Genomic DNA, 20,176 nt, shown 5'->3' on the forward strand with positions numbered 1-20,176 from the left:
ACTCCTTTCCTCCGAGGTGTACTCCCCCCCCCAAAACCCGACCCAAAAAAAAAAAAAAAAAAAAAAAACAGAAGAAGAAAAGGTCCCAATACTATCCGGAACTCAGTTCTAGCAAGACCTATAGCAAACTGTGTCAGATGAGTATGTACCATGTAGGACTCTTACTATCAATCAGGGGAATGGTGAATGTAATTGTCATGGCAATTATTTGAAGACTGGATTTCTGGCCAAGTATAGCTCGAATTCACCATGGGAATGCCTCTCTCATAATATTAAAATTGATACACAAATGCGATTCTGCATGAGCAAGCAATAATGCTGACAGATTTCAGGAATCCAAGTTTAAAACATGGCAATCTCTCAGCAAATCAAACACAACCACACTAGCAGAAGCCAGTAAGTTGAAGTATGGTCTCAATATTAAAGGGGAGAATGCGTTCATCAGTCATCGCTGAACTTGAAGTCTGCATCCTTAATCATCACACCTCTCACGCAAAGAATGAAAATGTTCTTGAAATGAAATCCCAAACTTAAAGCATGCTGTCACTTCAAGAATCTGGAAGCTATATGCTCAGCAATAGCCATACTTGCAGTTAGGCCAGGGGACTCAATTCCAAAGAGGTTAACAAGACCAGGCACCCCATGGATATCCTCTCCCTGCTTGAAAAACGAAAAATTCATAATCCATAATCCAGCATGCACTCTGCCCTCAAACTAACGAGAATTTAAAGATGCCTGTGAAATCTGAAACTATAAAGGGGTAACAAAAGAAAATATGACATGTTGCTTGACTCAATGTTGCTCATGAACTTAGCAAACAAATCAGTTAGACATGTTCGTGATCATGTGAAGCTGAGTTCAAGTCTTCTAATCTAAAACAGGATTCAACTTCTTAGGAGTTAAAATCATGTTAGCCAGCTGTATGAGAATGTGCTCTGACAAGGAAATGATGATTCACAAGAGAAACGAGAGGTGCTCAAATTACCTGTATTACAAAGTCGATAGGAGACTGTTGAGGACCAGAAACTTTCGGTCGAATCCCTGAGTAGCCTGGCTGCAGTGATCCATCCTTTAGATTTGGATAGTACTTTCTTATCTCTGGGTAGAATCTCTCTGCACGACTGGCACTTACAGAATAATCATACCTGGAATGAAAAAAATACAATAACTAAATTCTATACACAGAAGATGCAAGATTCAAAAGAGAAAAAAAAGCTTCTGCGTACTTATTGTCCATCCGCAGCACCATTGGCATGAAGTTCATTCTATTTGTTAACCAGTTTAAACATTTCATTTGAAAGTTAAAATGCATCTCTTATAAGCAATTAAATTCAAGTTCAAAGGAAAAATGCTCTGCTCAAATGCCTAGGAGAACAAAAGGGAATGATTTAAGGAAACAAATAAAACAGAGTTCTGTGGCTCAAAACAAGTAAATTAACATGCGTAGCATAGGTATGTGCTCAAGTATGTCAGTGTGTTACATGAAGGAACAATACTGCTACGGTTTGAGAGAAAATCACTCCTCATGCCGGCTATTAAATCGATACAAGACGATTTGTGAAGCATTCAGAAGAATTTAACAAACACAGTTTCCTATAATTCGTATTAATGCTACAGAAGAAGAATTCAAAAGGAAGAATCTTCCTTTAAATTCTCTCCTTCACAGGAGCATGCAATTAAGTTACTGATGTTAATAAATAGGCTGCTCAGCTATTGAAAAAGGCTCTAAATCATGTAGAGAAAGAACAATGGACTAAAGAAAGGTTACTTATTTAGAAAGCTTGATACATCATCTATGCCATCAATCCATTCAACATCTGGGCCAAACTTGAGTTGGCCATCCAAATCCAGAGTAACATGCACCCCAAGGCCACCATCCTCAGGTATAGGATATATCAAATGTTCAAAAGGAGGAACCTTTGTACTTGATAAGGTGAAGTAGCAACCACGAGCAAAGAACCCTGGAGGAATTATACCATTATTTAGGCCATGAAATCTCTTTGCAAGGGCCAGGGAACTCAATCCTGCAGAATTCACTACAAGCTTAGGAACAAGTACAAGCTCTGGATGCAATGGATAGTCTCCATTCCAATTCTCAAGATCTTTGCTTTCAACAATATAGAGGTGCAGGCAATTCCCTTCCAGATGGCCACCGATGACTGTAGAGTTATAAGAGAAAGTTGTTCCATTATTTTCAGCTTCTCCCTGGATTCATATTGGGTTGATATCCCTGTCAATAAGCAACCACGACTCACAAAGTATATACGATATTACCATACTTCTATTTTAGAATGTCACATAGAAAGATTCGACACATACCACTAAAGATAGCATTAGTGAATGAGAATCAACAATTCCAGAAACAGGTGATAGCAATGCTTTCTTGCATTGCAATTCAGGTTCCATTTTCATGGCTTCAAAACCCTCCAACATCTTTAAATTATCAACCCCATTTTGAGTTCCACGATTCATTAACTCATTTAACTTTGAAATCTCCAATGGCCCAGTTGCAACTATTAGCTTCCCTATCTGTTTACATGGCACCCCATGTTCGTAGCAATATCTGTACAGCAATTCTCTTCCCCTCACACAAAATAAAGCCTGTCCAAAAGTAAGAAAATCCATCTTGATTTCCCTCAAACACAACACTGCATAGCCATTAAAACAACTATATACAATTAGCAATGGTCTTTTCCTATAAAAGAATCTAAACTCATTTCCCTTTTATCCTGACACATGCAAAATGCGTCCTTCACATGCAAATCAATTATCAGTTCAGCAACCATCAATGATATTTGAGCAAATTATAACTTTGTCAACAAAATTAAGGCTATCCCCTCTAGTGTTTAAAATTACATCTTAATTCCTTGACCAACTATGACTACCAACTTGTTTGTAGTTTTTTTTTTTTTGGTTTATCAGAAGGTCAAAGGACCTTAAGCTATACAAATGGAGCAGTTCTCAATTCTCATATAACTAGAAGAAACCGCAATTACTTCGATCAGAACCTTCTTCACTCAAGGAAATTACTGACTACTATCCAATTATATGCTCAGGACCTAAGCAATGGATGGCCAAATGAAGGGCTAAATTATAAACAAATATGAAAACATAGGAATGAAATATAGGGTTTTTTGACAGGGGGGTTCGCTTATTGATAACTTGAAAATCCAAGAACTAAGTTATAATCTACTCATGGTATTTTAATAAGTAAAGAGATGGGGTGTGACCTTGAGAGAATCAGGAGGGTAGTAGATGCCAGCATGAATGACTTCACTGTTGCGAGAACTGGTGCCAGTGCCAAAAGTGGAGGCAGATTCAAGGACCAAAACCTCTCTGCCTTTGGAAGCAAGCTCTCTAGCTATTACTATCCCCACCACTCCTGCTCCTATAACCACACAGTCTAGTTTCTCTGTTGGGGCATCTTCTTTCTTGATTTGGGTGCTCAAATTCTTGATTGCTTGAGCCTTTGAGATTGTTGCTGTTCTCTTTAAGCTTTGAAGTGTTTGCCTCAACCGCGGCAGCATCTTTCTTTCTTGGCCTTCTCTTCGAAAACGAAAGTTCTCCGTTCGTGTGATGTGCCTGCCATATGTTATTAGCAAATAGCAATTTTATATGCTCAAGATCACTTTTTGTTAGGAGAGATGTATAAAAAAATAAAAAGTATAAAAATATTTTTAATTGTTAAAGATAAATATAAAAATAATTTTAAAATGAATATATACTTTAAAAAAAAACGGAAATGAAAGAAGACAATGATGAATTTACTTGTAAATTATATATATTTAATTGCAAGATTTAGAACGGTTTAATACTTGGAAATCCTAAACTCCTTTTCTTATAAAAACAAAAAAGGTAAATCCAATCTCCAAGGGCCTTGCTCATCATCAAGGCAAGGCACGTACAGAAACTCCAATCAAAATGCTCTGCTGATGTCTTGGTGGATCTTTACCTCGGAGTGGCTCTAAAAACATGTGGATTTTTTTTTCCTTAAATGGAACCAAATGAAATCTTCTAAAAGTAGGAACAAAAAAAAAAAAAAAATCTTCGATGCATCACAGCAGGGGGCCGCCATTCAGACAAGAAGCGTGGGATAGTCCACATTGTACAGTAAAATCTGGATAGCTTCTGAGAAGGAATTGCATGAAGTGAGCGTGTTTAAAAATATATTAAGATAATATATTTTTTATTTTTAAAAATATACTTACTCAACATTAAAAATCATCTTGCATCTGTATTTGTTGAAGTCATGTTTTTTATATAATATTTTCTTGCTGTTTGTGAAGGTCTTGACCATTCCCTTGCTATCTAGTTACCCTTTTCTAGCTATGCTGAATGGCCTTGCCCTCATGCTGCTGATTAACTGCGCTTCCATCCTGAAGAACGTACTCGCTGTAAGTGCCTGTGTTTGTGCCATTAACATATTGATTTTAGAGTGCAAATTATACCATATTGTTCGAATGGTTGCTTAAAAGCTTTCAAATTTTTTCACCTCCATTTCCTTTTGACTTGTGTAGGTATCAATCACAACAGGATTGTTCCTTCTGCAAAATAGATCAGTGGTAACTTTACCCTTCTTTTGGCTCTATGTTTCTCTCTTTATCTTGTATCTTAGCAACAGGTTATGGGTAAACAACGGCATTTTGTAAAATGCATTGCTTGAACTTAATGTCAGACACAACAACAAAGAGGTGCTGCAAATGGAATTTCGATGTCTGCCATGTCCCTTTTCAAAGCAATTGGTCCAGCTGCTGGGGGTTCTCTGTAAGTATCATCTCGAGCCTCGATTGAATGAATTGGCTAGTTTCGTTACTGTGAGATTCAAATTGTTGGTGCACTATATTAATCTAATCCTAGAAGCTATGAAACATGTTTGAAGAGCTTTACATTTCATGCACAAAAAATGAGCTGAACATGTCCCTTGTCTTACGGCTGAATTCCTACATAAGACCATCTTGCATTACATCAAACATGTTTGCACTGACATTTTAAAGTGTCAATGGAATGCATCCAAGGTGCCTTGCTAGCCTAAAAAAAACTTCAGTACATTGAATCAATGCACAACACACTGAGGACTCTTCACATTCTTTATGGATCCATCCAAACATTCAAGAACTTCTTGAATATTTTGAGTCAACAGGAAAAATGCTTGACGAGAGTCTATACTGCATAGACAATAAGATGTTACACTCTATGTGGATTTCATTGCATAATTAAGTGTGGATCATAAGCCTTTCTACTAAATTATATGTTGTGCTTTAAACATACCCAGCAGTATTTCACAACAGTTGACCGTGCTTTCTATATTTACAGCTTCTCTTGGGCACAAAAGCGTCAGGATGCCTTCTTTTTTCCAGGTATAGAGCTTCTTAAATGCCATTTCCCATAAGTTAGAAGTTATGCAGGCCCTATAAAGAATTCTCAGACTAGTTTTTCAGATGACAGCCAAGGGCAAGAACAATTGTTCAGACCACCTAATTGGAATTTATAGATTGGTAATAAATATGACTGCCCTTAATACAGAAACAGCCTCCTAGGCCTAGTCAGGGAAGTTTGAACATATATATGATTCCCTAAAATTGTGATTGTTGAAGCCTGGTTACATAAGATGGAAGCTTCTGAATGATCCTTTGCAATGCAGGTGATCAAATGATCTTCTTCCTCCTTAACATGATCGAGGTCATCGGACTGCTCTTGACCTTCAAACCATTTCTAGCCCTTCCTGATGACAACATTTCCTAGTTCAATTTCAAAGGTTCACATCAACCAACAGAGGCTAAAAAACCATGAAGATTGATTCCAGATTCTTTCCCATAGCTAGCCAAATTCTTCAACTTCAGCCGACCCTCAAGTGTATCACCTTATGTAGGATTTTTGTACCGTTCCCACCTGTAATTAACCTGAAAACCACAGAAGAGGTGCCTTTATGCATATTTTCTTCTGGCATGGTAAGGATGAAGGACTAGCAACTTCCATCTCTACCAGCCCTTGTATTGATTGAATTTGTCTGCATGAGATGGATTGTATATTTATTATTTCCCCGTCTCTTCTATCTCGGCTTCAATCTCGTGACAGTAATCAAATGTCATCATAACTCTTATGATATCAACAGCTAGTAACTTCTTCTTTATGCAGATATATGACATCTGCTCTAGTTTCTTCTCTCATTTTCATACTTTGGTGGGCTTGTAAGAGATCTACTTCTAGTCTCACATGATTATTTGATTAAAAAAAATATATCATCCCGCTGGTTACATAAGCCAGGACAATGAACTGGCCTCAAGAGAAACACCTGCTGGACATCCTGTCCCATTCATAATTACAAAATGGATTGAAGATCCGCGTCACATCTCACAAGGGCAGCTTGAACAAGATGTAATGTCTAGTGTGATATAGTCCTGCAACTTCTTGTAGATTTTGATTTAGTCCAGGCAGTAAAGTATTTACAAAATCATCCCCAAAGTTTTTAATTGAAGGAACATTAGATGTTAGCTCTGTTAAGTCTCGGGATGCAGTTTTAAATGGATCGCACTCATTTCATTTTAGCCTAGCAGGGACTAAGGTGGGCTCCAAGTTAGATTGTAAGGACTAAATCATATTATCTAAAAACAATTGTATGTAGTTGGCGGGTCCTGCCGAAAAAGAACAAGCTAAACATTATTTTTTAAAAAAAAAATCTCTTACTTCTAACAAGGATCAGCATCTTCGAAAGAGAAAATTAAAAATAGTATGAAAATAAATTATTTTTTTTAAAAATGATGATTTGAATTTAAATTTGTAGTGGAACATTAAAAATAGTATGAAAATAATTTTTTTTTTTTTTAAATGATGATTTGAATTTAAATTTGTAGTGAAGAGTTTGACGTAAAAAGAGGAGGCTAGGAAGGTTGAACGAGACTAGTTTTTTATTGTAAGATTAATATAAAAAAAAAAATGAACTGAGTTAGATAATAAAATATTAAAAAAAAACATAAATCTAATTTGTTATGTTTAAAAACAGTATAGTTATGCTATCAAATAAAGGAAATGCAGAGATAAACAGAGAAAAAAAACTCAAACATGGCAAACCCTAGAAGGAATTCATACTCAAACAACACAGAGAACTCATTTCAGCTACAAAACCTTTCAAGATTATCATCTATAAAGCACTTTTTGAAAAAGCCACTTGCTTTCCCTTTTTTGCTCTCTATCTTTCTCCTACTCGCATGGATTTCTCTCAGACTCCAACACTCTTCTTCAAGTTTTTCTTCTACCAATCTCCATGAGAGAAAATGGAGCCAAGAGGAGGATGAGAAGGCTAATCTGATCAGATTTAAATCTGGGTTCTTAAGTTCTAAAGATAAGCGTGGCTGGTTACTTGACCCTGTGTCTATTGCTCTTGAATATGGCATTAAAGGTTACACCTTGGGTCTTTTTAGTGTTACATGATTCACTAAGAATAATGGGTTTTGATTGTTTAGAACGATTTCTTTGTTTAATATCAAAATCAGCTGTTTGCTGGTTGATAGTCTAATCTTAGTCCAATTTGATAATGTTAAATGCTGCATAAGATTGATGTTGGTGGGGTTTATTTAAAGTAATTTATTTTTGTGTTACTTTGTTGTTGAAAGAGGAGAATTTTGTTGCTGCTGTTGTTGTACAGGTGGAGCTGTGTCTTGTTTTTCTATTCATGTTGGTGAAATTAGACCTGGTGGTGTAAGGGGAAATCACAGGCACCATACTTGCAATGAGACATTTGTCATTTGGGGTGCCAAAACATTATTTAGGGTATGGTGTCTCTTATCTACAATGTTATCTGATTTATGGATGTTGCTGATAAAATCAGCAATAAATTGTGTATTGAACTATCCATGAATGGTAAGCTATGAATATGTAGCGTTCAAATACTTCAAAAATCTTCCATGTTTCTTTTCAGGCTGCTTTCTTATGAAAATATAGGTGTTTGGTCATTTATTTTTATAACTAGCTGACCGTTTGCCGTCTTGAGCATGTCTTGGGGTCTCAAATGTTTTCAAATGATCGGTTAACATAAATAAAATATTCTAGAATTGTGTCTAAGATGTCTATGCAAACAATGCTGCCTTTGTCTCAGCATAAAAGAAGATTGGAATTCCATTGTTTCTGAGTCGCTTTGTTCCTTTCTACTTTCTTGTGTTGTTGCAGTCTTGTATTTGATCAGATCATTAATAGACTGCATCAGACCTTAACGGGTTTTTATTTGATGCCTTCCTTTTCAACCTTATTTGTCAAATCAATATGTGGAATTGCAGAACTCCACTGGTTCAAATACTATGTTTCTTTGCCACATGATAAACTCTAACCTGTGCTTTTACCATGTGATTCTGCACATGACGGGTGCACCCAAGTTTATTGCCTATGAGCCAGATGCTAACATGTGTGTGCTGAAGATGCATAGAACGATAAAATATCACTTTTTTTATGAAAGATCATATCTTCATACACAGCACTGATTAATTGGCATGAAAGATCTTATCTTCGTACACGGCACTGATTAATTGGCCAACTGATTGGTTTACTTCTCTATAAAAGAAGGAGAAAACAAGTTTTTGAAAAAGACTTAGCATGGATGTGAATGCTTGACTGGAGATGTCTTGGATACTGTTGATTTGTCGCTGTGTATGGTTCCCTTACTGGGTACAATTAGAAAAATCCTGCTTACTGTTGATTTCTTATTCTCACATGTATATCTTCCTTATAATTTTCTCCCAACCATTTGCAGCTGGAGAACAATCAGATAGTCGATAAAGGTTATGCCGAAGTGATCGTCGGCGTGGATGAAGTTGCTGTTGCAGCTAGCCCAAGTGGAACAGGCCATGCGATAGTAAATATGGATCGCACACACACTGCATACCTTATAGGGTGCCAAGACAGTACGATAAACTATAACAGCTCAGCTACTGATTTTAGTGTTTGGAAAGATCTCTAGAGTTGTTCTTTTCATCCATTCCCCTCTCTGCTGCTCTTCAACAAGCTGAAATGGAATGTGTTTTTGTTCTTTGTCTAGCATGTGATTACAGGCACAGTTTACATGAGAGGATGACTTATATCTACCTGTAAATATATTTGATATATTTTTCATGTCAATGGTACCATGGTCAAATACAGTTATGTGATTACATGCTGCATGATACCAGGGCATAGTTATTAGACTTGCTCCCAAGGCCTGGGTTGCTGGTTGGCCAACCCTTGTCTATCCTAATCAAAAAGTTTTAAAAAACTGGAACGGTGTGTGTTGTTATGGATAAAAATTAAAAAAAAAATCTTTTAGTTTCGGGTTACCTAGATTAACATGTGAATTACTTGAGTTTGACCAGATTAACCCTAGAAACAGGTAAAAAACAAACTTGGTTGGCAAAAACCATTATATTGGCACTCCAGCATGTTTAACCACTCTCCTTCACTAATTTTTTTTCCCGAGCTGATCGTGATGCCCATGGAACAGCTGTTGCTACATGTATCATTTTGTTGCTAGTGTAATTGCCCATTGTAAAGATGCAGTGCCTGTCTCCACGACCTCACTCATGTTACCACCATCTCCACCATTTATCACCACCGTTTCAACCCAAATTGGATGTTGAGCGGTGATATGACCCCAAACTGATTTTGTGATCCCGTAATAGCTTTAAGTTGAGGGTTTGGGTTGATTGTGGAGCGATGGTAGAGTGTGGTTTTGGTGACAGCGGTGGTGGTCGATCTATGGATAAAAATATAGGAGAAAGACCTTACAAGGCAGCCAGGGGAGGCAGTCGTGGAAGCAAACCCTATTGCCATGTCGACCATCCATACAAAATTTGAGTTTTTGACGAAGTCCGGAGCTTCTGCTACAATAATATTGTCATCAACTAACCTTCCCACGCTTGAAAGCTATGCAGTGTACAAATTAGAAATGTTGCTTGCAACAACATACAAGCAAAATATACGTGCAAGGAACTCTTTGTCAGGGCATGTATATGAAACCACAGAACATACAAGCAGCGGCACTAAAGAGAGAAGAAACTGAGATCTAGCCTTGTTTTTGCACTCTGATTGCCTGCAAAATGGATATGGGAAATAAAAGGATGGCTGTTTTGGTAGGGTGCAACTATCCAAACACTAGAAATGAGTTACATGGATGCATCAATGATGTGCTGACAATGAAGGAATTGCTTGTGAAACGGTTCGGATTTGATCTTAGAAATGTCCAGCTCTTGACTGATGCACCAGGGTCCGTGGTTCTGCCCACTGGTGCAAATATAAAGAAGGCACTTAGTCACATGATTGATCAGGCTGAAGCAGGGGATGTCCTGTTCTTCCATTATAGTGGACATGGAACGAGGATCCCATCCGTCAAATCTGGCCATCCCTTCAGGCAAGATGAGGCTATTGTGCCCTCCGATTTTAATCTCATCACTGGTACATATCCCCTCTCATTTTAGATTACTTTGGACAATCATGACAAACATGACGGTTGTGTGTTTACACAGATATGTTATGCACTTGTGATTAAGATAAGACGATTGTATCCGTAACATTATTTTGAGTACTGAAAGGTTCTTCTATCACTATTATGCAGATGTGGATTTCAGGCAATTAGTGAACCGGCTGCCAAAAGGAGCAAGCTTGACAATCCTTTCCGATTCTTGCCACAGTGGTGGCCTGATTGACAAAGAGAAGGAGCAAATAGGGCCTAAGGCAACAATCACAACCAATAATGCCAAAGTGCCTTCTCAAAGCCCTAAAGTCATCCCATTTGAGTCTATACTACAGCACCTTACATCTCTAACAAACATCAACACGTCTGATATTGGTACTCACTTGTTAGAGTTTTTTGGATCTGATGCCAGCCTTAAGTTCAGGTTACCACCACTTGAAAGGGACCAATTTGAATCAACAAATCCAGATGAGGGAATTTTACTCAGTGGGTGCCAAGCAAATGAGACTTCTGCTGATATGAGCCCAAATGAGGGTGGTGGAAAATCCTATGGAGCATTTAGCAATGCAGTACAAATGGTGTTGAAAGAACATTTAGGTCAATTGAGTAACAAACAACTTGTGATGATGGCTAGGGAGGTTTTACAGGCACAAGGATTTGAGCAACAGCATCCTTGCTTGTATTGCAGTGATCAGAATGCTGGAGCTACTTTCCTGTGGCAGTCTGAATGCTAGCTAGCACAAGTAATGAGATCATGGGCTGGTGGTTGTCTGTACTCTGATTGTCACTAGCCTTGTGTTTGCTGTAGTAGAAGTGGCATGTAATAAAGAGGTTCACGTCCCCGTGCCTCTCCTCGAAACTTTGACAAGCATTTATTCTTACATAATGTCGTGTGAACAAAAAATTGATTTGATTGACGAGCTTTAATTTGACCACTCAAAATCTTCTTCTCAACGTTGGCACCAACAATCTCATTTAACAAAGCATCAATATAGGTTTTTTACCTTGCTATGTTTTTTTTAGCTCGTGAAGCGACCTGATAAGTCTCTGGCAATACATAGGTCAGGAGAGCCATAAAACATAAATATATCAAACTAATTAGAAGGATTTAGGGAGGGTCAGACATTTATCCAACATGAGTACTGCAAGAGAATGACAAAATAAGCTAACATCGAAAACCCTTTCATCATGATACAACATTTGACAGTATCACAGTCACAAAATGCATGAATCCTCTGCAAAACATGCGATTCTCAGCTCAGGCAGTGTTGTTTTGTGGTGGTGTGTAAGGGTGGTAACTTGTATAAAAGCAAAAATATATAGCAGAGGTGTAGTAGTTAGAAGATGAGGCACGTTGCCCCGTGCTTGAGGTGGCAGAGAAGTCCTGGATGATCTTGAGAATGATGTCTCTTGCCTGCTTCATCATATTTTTTTTTTAAATAATTTTAATTTAATTTAAAATATAATTTATATTATTTTTAATATATTTTTTAAATAAAAATTGTTTTAACTTAAAATTTATATAAGCTTACACTACTTTATATTTAGTTTTTATTAAATAAATAAAAATAATAAAATTCAAACTTATAACTATTTATTCATTAAATCTTTAATACCATATTAAAGAACTATATAAAAATAATAATTTAAATTATTAAATGATATTTTAATATATAATTTATATTATTTTTTAATATATTTTTTTTATGTGCTAGTCTAAACAAAAAAGCTAGAAGAATACATATCCAAAAAGAAATAGAGCTTGAGTTAATGTTGCATAAGATCTACCTCACCATCATAAAATGTTAGTGGATGCATGAATATGCAATCTATATAAAGGATGAAGATAATTTTTTTTATTTAATTTAAATTTAAAATTAAATTATTTAAAAATTATTTTAATATAATTTAATTAACTTAATCGGTCAAATAACATCTCCATTGATTAGTAAAAAACAATTATGGATAAAATTAAAATTGATATAATAAAATCTCTTGACTAAATTTTTTACTAAATTATATGTGAGTTATCTTGGTATAATATAATTAATTTAATCAATTAAAAAAATTAGATAATGATTAAAAAAATTAATAATAAAATTGAGAAAATAAATGAACAATATGAAATAAAAAGAGGGTGAAGGGGAAAAAAAGAGTTAAATTAATTTTTTTTAAAAAAAAAAACTTTATTGTTTATATAAACAGAACCCCCCTAATGATTTCGAACTTTTTTAGCATAGAAAGTAGTATAACAACAGGATTTACATGCAGTAGAATAAACAAAATATCAAATGCTTATTAATTTTTTTATAAAAAAAAGACTCCATCAGTTTTCGACTATATTCTTACAGATATTAAAATCATGTTGTTTTTTCAACAAAAATAAAAAGAAAAATCTTGGAGTCAGACTTAACCAGAATAACTAAATTGCCAATTTAATTCACCTAATTATTAAAATCTAATCGAACCATTATTCAAAATAATTCAATAAAAACCCGGCCCAAAGGCCCCCACAAGTCGCCAGATTGTCAGCTCATTACAGCTTTAACAATTATGCTCAGAATACACATTACAATTCGGACACCTTGACTCATTGAAATCTCGTGCTGTCCCTTATGTCTTGTGCAGCAAACATTTACCTAGGTTTTTTAAGGTATTATAATAATTATTTTTAAAGATTTTTTTATTTAAAAATATATTAAAATAATATTTTTTTATTTTCAAAATTATTTTTAATATTAGTATATCATATAAAAATATATAAAATAATAATTTTAAACAAAAATAAATAAATTTTACCCCCTCTCGTTTAAAATGCAATACCAAACAGAAGGTTGCCGAGACTACGAAATAAAAAAAAAAATGAAAAAGCAACCTCACCATTTTATTTTATTTTATTTTTTCTTCTTTTCTTGAGTTCATCAGATTTTGTTAAGGCGTGGCAATCTGAAAATCCAGGGACTGTAAATAAACGAGCCCCCCACCACAGCCCTCGATCAAAAGGCCTGAGCTCTTCCAAAAGAGACTCACGTGCATGGCCTTAATCACTCGGTGGCTTTAAGTTAAGGCAAAACTCCACTTTTTTTTTTTTTTCTTGCTCAGAAGATGGCATCCCTCTCTTAACACAATCAAACAGAAAAAAACACGGATAGAGAAGAAGCTAGAGAAGCATGAAGGGACAAGATCCCTTGGTCTCGTCATCTTCCCGGCGAGAAAGGTCTCCGGAACCGGAAAAGATTCGTTCGAAGAGCATCGGATGTATGTCTGGCATTTTCCAATTCGTTTACAGATACCATAATCGCCGTAGATTCATCACTTTTGGTACGTTAATTTCTTCTTTGATTATGAGCTTTTAGATTTATTCACGAATTACCCAAGTTCAAGCTACTAGGCAGAGATAGACAATAACAGTATTTTTTCAGGGAAAAGGCATGGAAAGGATATTGTGGTTACTTCTCCAAAACCAACGACACCATCATCGCAACCTTCTTCTTCTTCTTCTCCTTCTCCGTCATCTTCTTCCACTTCACTGGAAGAAGAAAACAAAGTTCTCCAAAGACTCCCATGCGATATGGCACCAAGAAGCCCAACACTGCCAACCGGAATATTAAGGCGGTCAAGATCCCTAAACTCCCCTGAAAGTTTCCGGGCTCAACCAGCCCCGGTGGCTAGAGTACTAATGGGGTTGAGTGATATTCCACCAATGACAACCGCCGAATTGGCGTTGGCAGAGAAGAGGAGGAGGCTCCTGGGGGCATTGGAGAAATGCGATGAGGACTTGAAAGCATTAAAGAAAATAATTGATGTGGTAAAGAGCAGTAGTGTAGCTAGTACTGGTGATGACGACGATGATGAGGGAAGATCAGAGAGAGGTAATGACCTTCCATTGTTGCCGCAACCTAGTCCAGTGTCTGTGCTTGACGAGTTCACTCGTTCGGCTCTCAGTGGATTCTCCAAACGTTACAACATTAATGGTAAGTTTCTGTTCTCTTCCTTGATTACAATTTTATTATTAATTGTGTTTGTCTTTTCTTTTGGCTATATACTATATTATACCATGCGTGTAAATACCATAATTCAAACAAATATTGTTCGATTTATTTGGTTTTTGGCATGATTCTATTTAAAAACACCAAAATTCTTCATGGTTTCTTATCTTTTTATATTTATTTTTCTACTTGACCTAAAGTAGCTCACTTTTTTATAGCATGGAGATTAATTTTGTGCATTCTTTTGAACTTAGACCTGGATTAGAAATTGGATTAACCAATCCTTTTCTTTTCATAGAAATCAGAATTTTTCTTATGAAACACACTTTTTATTGGATGATTTGTCAAGAATCAGTATGTGTTTATGGTGATAAATTACAAAGAGCATGTCTTTTCTAAGGTTAATTAGAGTTATATAAAAAGAAATCTAAATTTGTTTTATTTTTGACATCTACATGTAATTAAAATCATTAAAAAATATTTAAAAGTTATTAATTTGATATTTTCTAAACTAAAAAAATAATTTTAAAAACCCAAAAAACAAACTTTTTGACATCTACATGCAATTAAAATCATTAAAAAATATTTAAAAGTTATTAATTTGATATTTTCTAAACTAAAAAAAAAATTAAAACCCAAAAAACAAACACTCTAGTACTAATCTCTCATTGTTTTTTATTAGATTAATTAGTAATCACTAGATTAAACAAATTAATGTCATGAGTATTAAAACATAGTCTACTTATTCCTTGATCTTTTTGTCTCGTTAACGTTTTCTTTTTGGTATGTATTTTAGAAAAAGGGTTAAACAAAAAGTACTTTGCGTAAACACATGCTAAAGCTAATCTCTTGTCAAATTATTTCATGAGTGGGTCTCATTGTATTGATGTTTTTGGCTTTTTTCAAAGTTTTCAAACCTAATCGAGCACTTTTTTATTAGCTTCCATTTCAAGATATGGTAGGGCACATGAGAATATATAGACATTGATGTTCTAGATTTTGCATGCCTTTCATCCATTCTTCCCAGAACAAAACCAAGTTTATTAAATTAGTGTAGTTAAAATCTCGAGTAAATCTAAAATAATATTATTTTTAAAAATTAAATTAAATTTCAGCTTTGAGACCCAACTCAATCTAGCCAAGTTCCAAGCTAGAAAATCACCAGATTAACTCGTTGGTTGGACAAAAAGGTGCTTGGTAACAGTGTACAAAACGTTCAAAATCAGTAGATTAACACAATTGGACTCATCTTTCTAAAAACGAGCATCCTCACAATACTCATTACTCATCACCTCAAATCTCTGAGATCTTCGCTGACATTAAATGAAAAATCTGTCCCTTTTAGTGCATGAATTTGCAGCTAGCTGCTAGGCAACCATGCAAACCTGTAAATCCTCACCAACTGATAAATCCTGGGTAGTTGGGAAATCAATGGGATGGTGTTAATTTACAGCAATTTGTATGAAAAAGCTCTTGGGACTCTAGGGATTCAATGCATGGTATCCCTCGAGAGGAGACACTGGTGGGTTTTCTATGGAATGCGCAAGCCCCACAGGCCATCCGTCTAGGATTCCAAGTTAACAATCATAGCACCATGTGTTGAGACTATTATTACCCTTATAGTGGGAGACACGATTCCTGCTATTTGCAATTATAATAAAACCTAATATGAACAAGTCTTGACTAACAGCTGTGGCAAGCAATGGTGAGAAAATCTGGGTGCTTTTCAGGAGTAAGAACTTGATTTTGTTCTTTCCTTAATTTGATCTATAAAAACTTGATTACACGCTCTGCCACTAATCTATAGGCAGCGGTTAAAAAATCCGCCGGCCGGCCATCCCTTGCCTCCACCCCTGTCTACAGGGGCAAGCTGCTAACAAGTTTAATAAGATAATTAAAGCAAATAATCTCAAGCTGCTAACAAGTTTGATAAGATAATTAAAGCAAATAATCTCAACGGGTCTTGAAATCATATAGTTATTAAACTCTATTGAGATTTAATCTAGTTAAAATCTCGGGTCATAGATTTATTGAATCAATTTACTAGGTTTATATAAAAATATATGAAGGTTTTGAATAATTTCTTTTAAGAAAAACCTGAAATTACATTATATTAGAAATAAAAGGAAATTCCTTGAAGATGAGCCGTTAAGTTACTAATTACCTAACTCTAAATCAATAAGTCACCGAATTAATTTGATGGGACATGTCGGTTTTAATAGCTATGATTGTAGTTAGAACTTTTTTTTTTTTTTTAATGAGAGATAATGAAGCCATTTCTAGCATATTTGGTATTGTAATTGTAATGGAAATTATTTTTTAAAATATTTTTTATTTAAAAATATATTTAAATAATTTTATTTTATTTTTTAAAATTTAATTTTGATATCTACACATAAAAAAATCTAAAACCATAAAAAAATAGTTTTAAATAAACAAAATCAAAATCCAAACATGTTCTTCATGCTCTCATGCATGACACCTTACCTACATGATCTATCTAACTGTATTTCCTGACTCCTGTATGCGCATTAAGTGAAGAGAGCATTAATATTTGTGTTGCAGAACGAGTGCCACAACAACAGGCGAAGAAGGAAGGAGGAGGAGAGGACATCAGCAGCACTGATTTCCTTGACAAAATCATGACCAAAGAAAATATGATCCATGGGAACAGCCATGAGAGTGTAGTTTCATCACCTTTATGGAGCAGCAAAGCCATGATAGAAAGTGTGAATGAGGTGTGCAGGGATACTGCCTCGGGTGAGAGAAGGGAGATTGGAAGAACAGGGCTGGCTTTGCAAGATTATATATTCAGGGACTTGATTGAAGAGATTGTAAAAGAAATGGGATTTGATTACATTTACCAACTAGGACCTCTACCATTTGAATCATGTAAGAAAAGGCTGAGTTTCTAGTGTACTTGAATATTTCTTGCATAGACCCAAAATCCACCTTCAATTTTAATTTTTTTTCTTTTTGTTGATTTGTGTTTGATTTTTATTTTAACATGCAAGATGTCTTTATTTTGTTTAGTAATACAATACAACCTATTATTTAAATTACTTTTTAAACTATTTTTTACTTGAATCAGTATTTTTAAAGTGATTTTTACAGATTTTAATACATTGATATAAAAAAATAGAAAAAAAATATTATTTTAATATATTTTTAATTAAAAGATACTTTTATAAAAAAAAATTATATCATATTACCAAACATATACTTAATATAAACTATAATTTTTATGTTTGTTTTGCATACCATATATTTGTATTGACACTCCAATTCTATTATTGCATGTGCGCAAGGCCGCGGTAATCTTCCACTACTCAAGGAAAAGGGTGTTTACCTGACAAATATAAAGAGACAAAAAATTCTTGTCTCTTAACAAGAAAATATGAACTGGAAGTCGTTATCTAATATTTTGGTAACTAGAAACCCTAACTAGTATTAGAGAAAGGATACGGAAACTATTTATGTAAAGGAAATGTATTAGCATCCAAAAACATCATATCTAAGGTAGACTGCGTTGTTTTAATATCTGATAAAATTTAAGGTTTTAGTTGCGATTTCTAGTGGTTAGTTCGTCTAAAAAGTTAAAAAAAAATTAATATTAGGAATATGTATTACGTGTAATGTCGTACCCTGGATACAAAAAGACACACAAAATAAAAATTTTGTTATTTCTAAAATTTTGGTCAAAGTTCTTGTATGGTTAATGCATGCTAAAATATATTTTTTGGTTTATGAAAAACACAATATGATTTTTTTTTAATTTTGAGATACTTAGCTATATGCAGAAAAATGTTGTTTTTTTTTCCAAATTTGTTTGTATGTTTTTTTAAAAAAACATTACAAAACCCGTGTGTTTTAATACTGGCTCTTGTATTTTTACGACATAAAATACAAGCCGATATTTAAATAAAGTCATGTAAAAAAAGGCAGGAAAATCACAAAATGTTACCAATAGTTTTTTTTTATTGGACTGGATTTAGCTCAAGATCCATGGACCCAACCCACATTAGCTGGTTACCATGCATAAACACAATAACTACATGGTAAGGGAAGAAATGAAAGAAAAAGGGGTGGAGGGTTTACCCGGAGAAGCCTCAGACGTCAGTGATGGCCAACGGTGACGATGGTTCTAGGGGGTGGTTTGTCTTCTTCCCTTCTATGTGTTTTTCTTTTCTTTCCTTTATTTTTCTCTTCTTCTTTTTTCCTTTTGGTCTTTAGACCATTCTTCCTCTTCTTCTTTTTTTTCTGGTCTTCCCCCTCTCTTCTCCTCTGTCCTCTGTCTTCTCTGTCCTTTTTTTTTTTTTTTGCCCCTTGTCTCCCCTATTCTTATAGGTGAAAACAAGAGATAGACATGGCTGGGGTAATCAATATGTTGTCGCTCTACGACTGCCCGAGGAGGAATGCTCCTCAATTTCTCCAACATGTAGGAAACCACAGGTCAAGTGAGCAAAATAAGGTCTTTAGTCGGCGTCTTTTTGAACTAAAAGGAGGAAGAAAAGGTGGTGAAAACAGGGAAACAAAAGTTCCCTTCATTGTTTTTTGCACGTCAAAAGGAAGATGAAGATGTACTGTGTTGTTCAAAACGACACCGTTTTGGATTTTTTTTCTTAATTAACGATGTATAAAACGACCTCGTTTTGGGCAAAACAAGTCATTTTATTTAAATAAAAATGACGTCAAACTTATGTGAAAGTACAAATCAATCCTCAATTTGTTATTTGTTCAATCGAATCCTAAATTGCAATTTTAAGACAAAATCCATGTAATTGCATCCCCGCAAAAAATATAACATTGACCTTAAAGTTGTTTGTCTTTTTTACTTTGGTCCTTGGTCTTGAATTTCTGCAATTTGACTTTTAATTGAGCAATAAATTTTTAATTTCTTCAATTTGGCCTTTGTTTTGCTTTAATTGCAGCCCCTTTATTTATGTGTTTTTTTTATTTTGCTTCTTAGTTTTGGATTTCTTCAATTAAGTCTCTAATTGGTCATTTAACTTCAATATCTATGCAATTAAGCCCCTGATTTGATCAAATGAACCTTCAAAAATTATAATTTGACTCCAAAATTTTATTTTTTTCTAATTAAAGCCTAAATTGATTCCAAAATTAATTTTCCTTGCAATTAAAACCTTAATAAACTCAATTAAACCTTCAACAAAATACCGTTAAATTTCAATCTTTGTATTTTTGAATATCCTTAATAATTTTTTGATCATTTTCTAAGCATTTTGTCATCCTTTTTTCACTATTATATTTTTTTGATAATATTTTTTAATATTTTTATTTGAAGAGAGAAAAAAAATTATGGAATAACCCAAAAACATTTTTGACATCAATCTCTCCCTATAATTAAGATTTTACATCCCTCACCTTACTAATAGCTATGTTTGTACATGTTTTTTTTCATTACTTTAAATATTAAAAATGTAAATATTTAAAGACTTTTTAATTATTTACCACAACATATTATGTAATTATGATAGTTTCGTAACTAGAAAAAATTAAGTATAACTTTAAAAAAATAGAATAAAAAATTATTTTTAGGTCATGAAAAACTATATTTAAATACTTACAAACAAAAAACATGTATAAATTTATAATATTGTAAATTTTATCTTGTTATTTCAAAAACTTAAAAGTATTATAATTCTAATTCAAAAAGTAACCATTGAACATAAATACATATGTATACTAGTAATTAATTTATCTGATTCATGATCTGATATAACTAAAAACATGT

At 34.3% G+C, this 20,176-nt stretch overlaps 5 protein-coding genes across 9 annotated transcripts in view; 4 read left to right on the forward strand and 1 right to left on the reverse strand.

Moving 5' to 3' along the window:
- Positions 1-3,597, reverse strand: part of LOC105136871 (FAD-dependent oxidoreductase family protein) — a 3,932-nt gene extending 335 nt beyond the window's left edge. Inside the window, exons 1-5 of one of the 3 annotated variants that reach the window (XM_011042370.1) lie at positions 3,231-3,597; positions 2,320-2,601; positions 1,769-2,205; positions 986-1,145; positions 588-657 (exon numbers count right to left, since the gene is read on the reverse strand). In XM_011042370.1, coding sequence (XP_011040672.1) covers positions 588-657; positions 986-1,145; positions 1,769-2,205; positions 2,320-2,601; positions 3,231-3,527 — 1,246 coding nt within the window. In that variant the 5' untranslated portion in view covers positions 3,528-3,597. Of the gene's footprint in view, positions 1-151; positions 658-985; positions 1,146-1,768; positions 2,206-2,319; positions 2,602-3,230 lie in introns of those variants that run through there. The other 2 variants (XM_011042369.1, XM_011042371.1) reach the window with 2 other exon arrangements.
- A 658-nt stretch (positions 3,598-4,255) lies between these two features.
- Positions 4,256-6,543, forward strand: LOC105136873 (probable peptide/nitrate transporter At3g43790). Of its 3 annotated transcripts, XR_844436.1 has the most exons (6): positions 4,256-4,394; positions 4,518-4,562; positions 4,676-4,764; positions 5,314-5,357; positions 5,642-5,948; positions 6,136-6,543. XR_844436.1 is itself a non-coding variant. In XM_011042374.1 (5 exons), exons 1-5 carry the CDS (start codon positions 4,329-4,331, stop codon positions 6,141-6,143), a joined length of 252 nt encoding a protein of 83 aa, XP_011040676.1. In that variant the 5' UTR covers positions 4,256-4,328; the 3' UTR covers positions 6,144-6,543. The 3 variants fall into 3 exon arrangements, 2 of the variants coding, with proteins under 2 accessions (XP_011040676.1, XP_011040675.1); XM_011042374.1 differs by lacking the exon at positions 5,642-5,948; XM_011042373.1 differs by lacking the exon at positions 6,136-6,543 and having other exon boundaries at positions 5,642-6,130.
- Positions 6,544-6,993: 450 nt separating this feature from the next.
- Positions 6,994-9,146, forward strand: LOC105136874 (RmlC-type cupin). Its single transcript, XM_011042375.1, has 3 exons — positions 6,994-7,396; positions 7,643-7,767; positions 8,741-9,146. The coding sequence occupies exons 1-3, from the start codon at positions 7,060-7,062 to the stop codon at positions 8,945-8,947; spliced, it is 669 nt and encodes a 222-aa protein (XP_011040677.1). The 5' UTR covers positions 6,994-7,059; the 3' UTR covers positions 8,948-9,146.
- A 748-nt stretch (positions 9,147-9,894) lies between these two features.
- Positions 9,895-11,362, forward strand: LOC105136875 (metacaspase-9-like). The gene is made up of 2 exons (XM_011042376.1): positions 9,895-10,413; positions 10,574-11,362. The coding sequence occupies exons 1-2, from the start codon at positions 10,059-10,061 to the stop codon at positions 11,164-11,166; spliced, it is 948 nt and encodes a 315-aa protein (XP_011040678.1). The 5' UTR covers positions 9,895-10,058; the 3' UTR covers positions 11,167-11,362.
- A 2,045-nt stretch (positions 11,363-13,407) lies between these two features.
- LOC105136876 (uncharacterized) lies at positions 13,408-17,402 on the forward strand. Its single transcript, XM_011042377.1, has 3 exons — positions 13,408-13,753; positions 13,855-14,406; positions 16,987-17,402. Exons 1-3 carry the CDS (start codon positions 13,603-13,605, stop codon positions 17,334-17,336), a joined length of 1,053 nt encoding a protein of 350 aa, XP_011040679.1. The 5' UTR covers positions 13,408-13,602; the 3' UTR covers positions 17,337-17,402.
- The last annotated feature ends 2,774 nt before the right edge of the window (positions 17,403-20,176 follow it).

Source organism: Populus euphratica, unplaced genomic scaffold (assembly GCF_000495115.2).
Source record: "Populus euphratica unplaced genomic scaffold, PopEup_1.0 scaffold59.1, whole genome shotgun sequence".
Classification (NCBI taxonomy): domain Eukaryota; kingdom Viridiplantae; phylum Streptophyta; class Magnoliopsida; order Malpighiales; family Salicaceae; genus Populus; species Populus euphratica.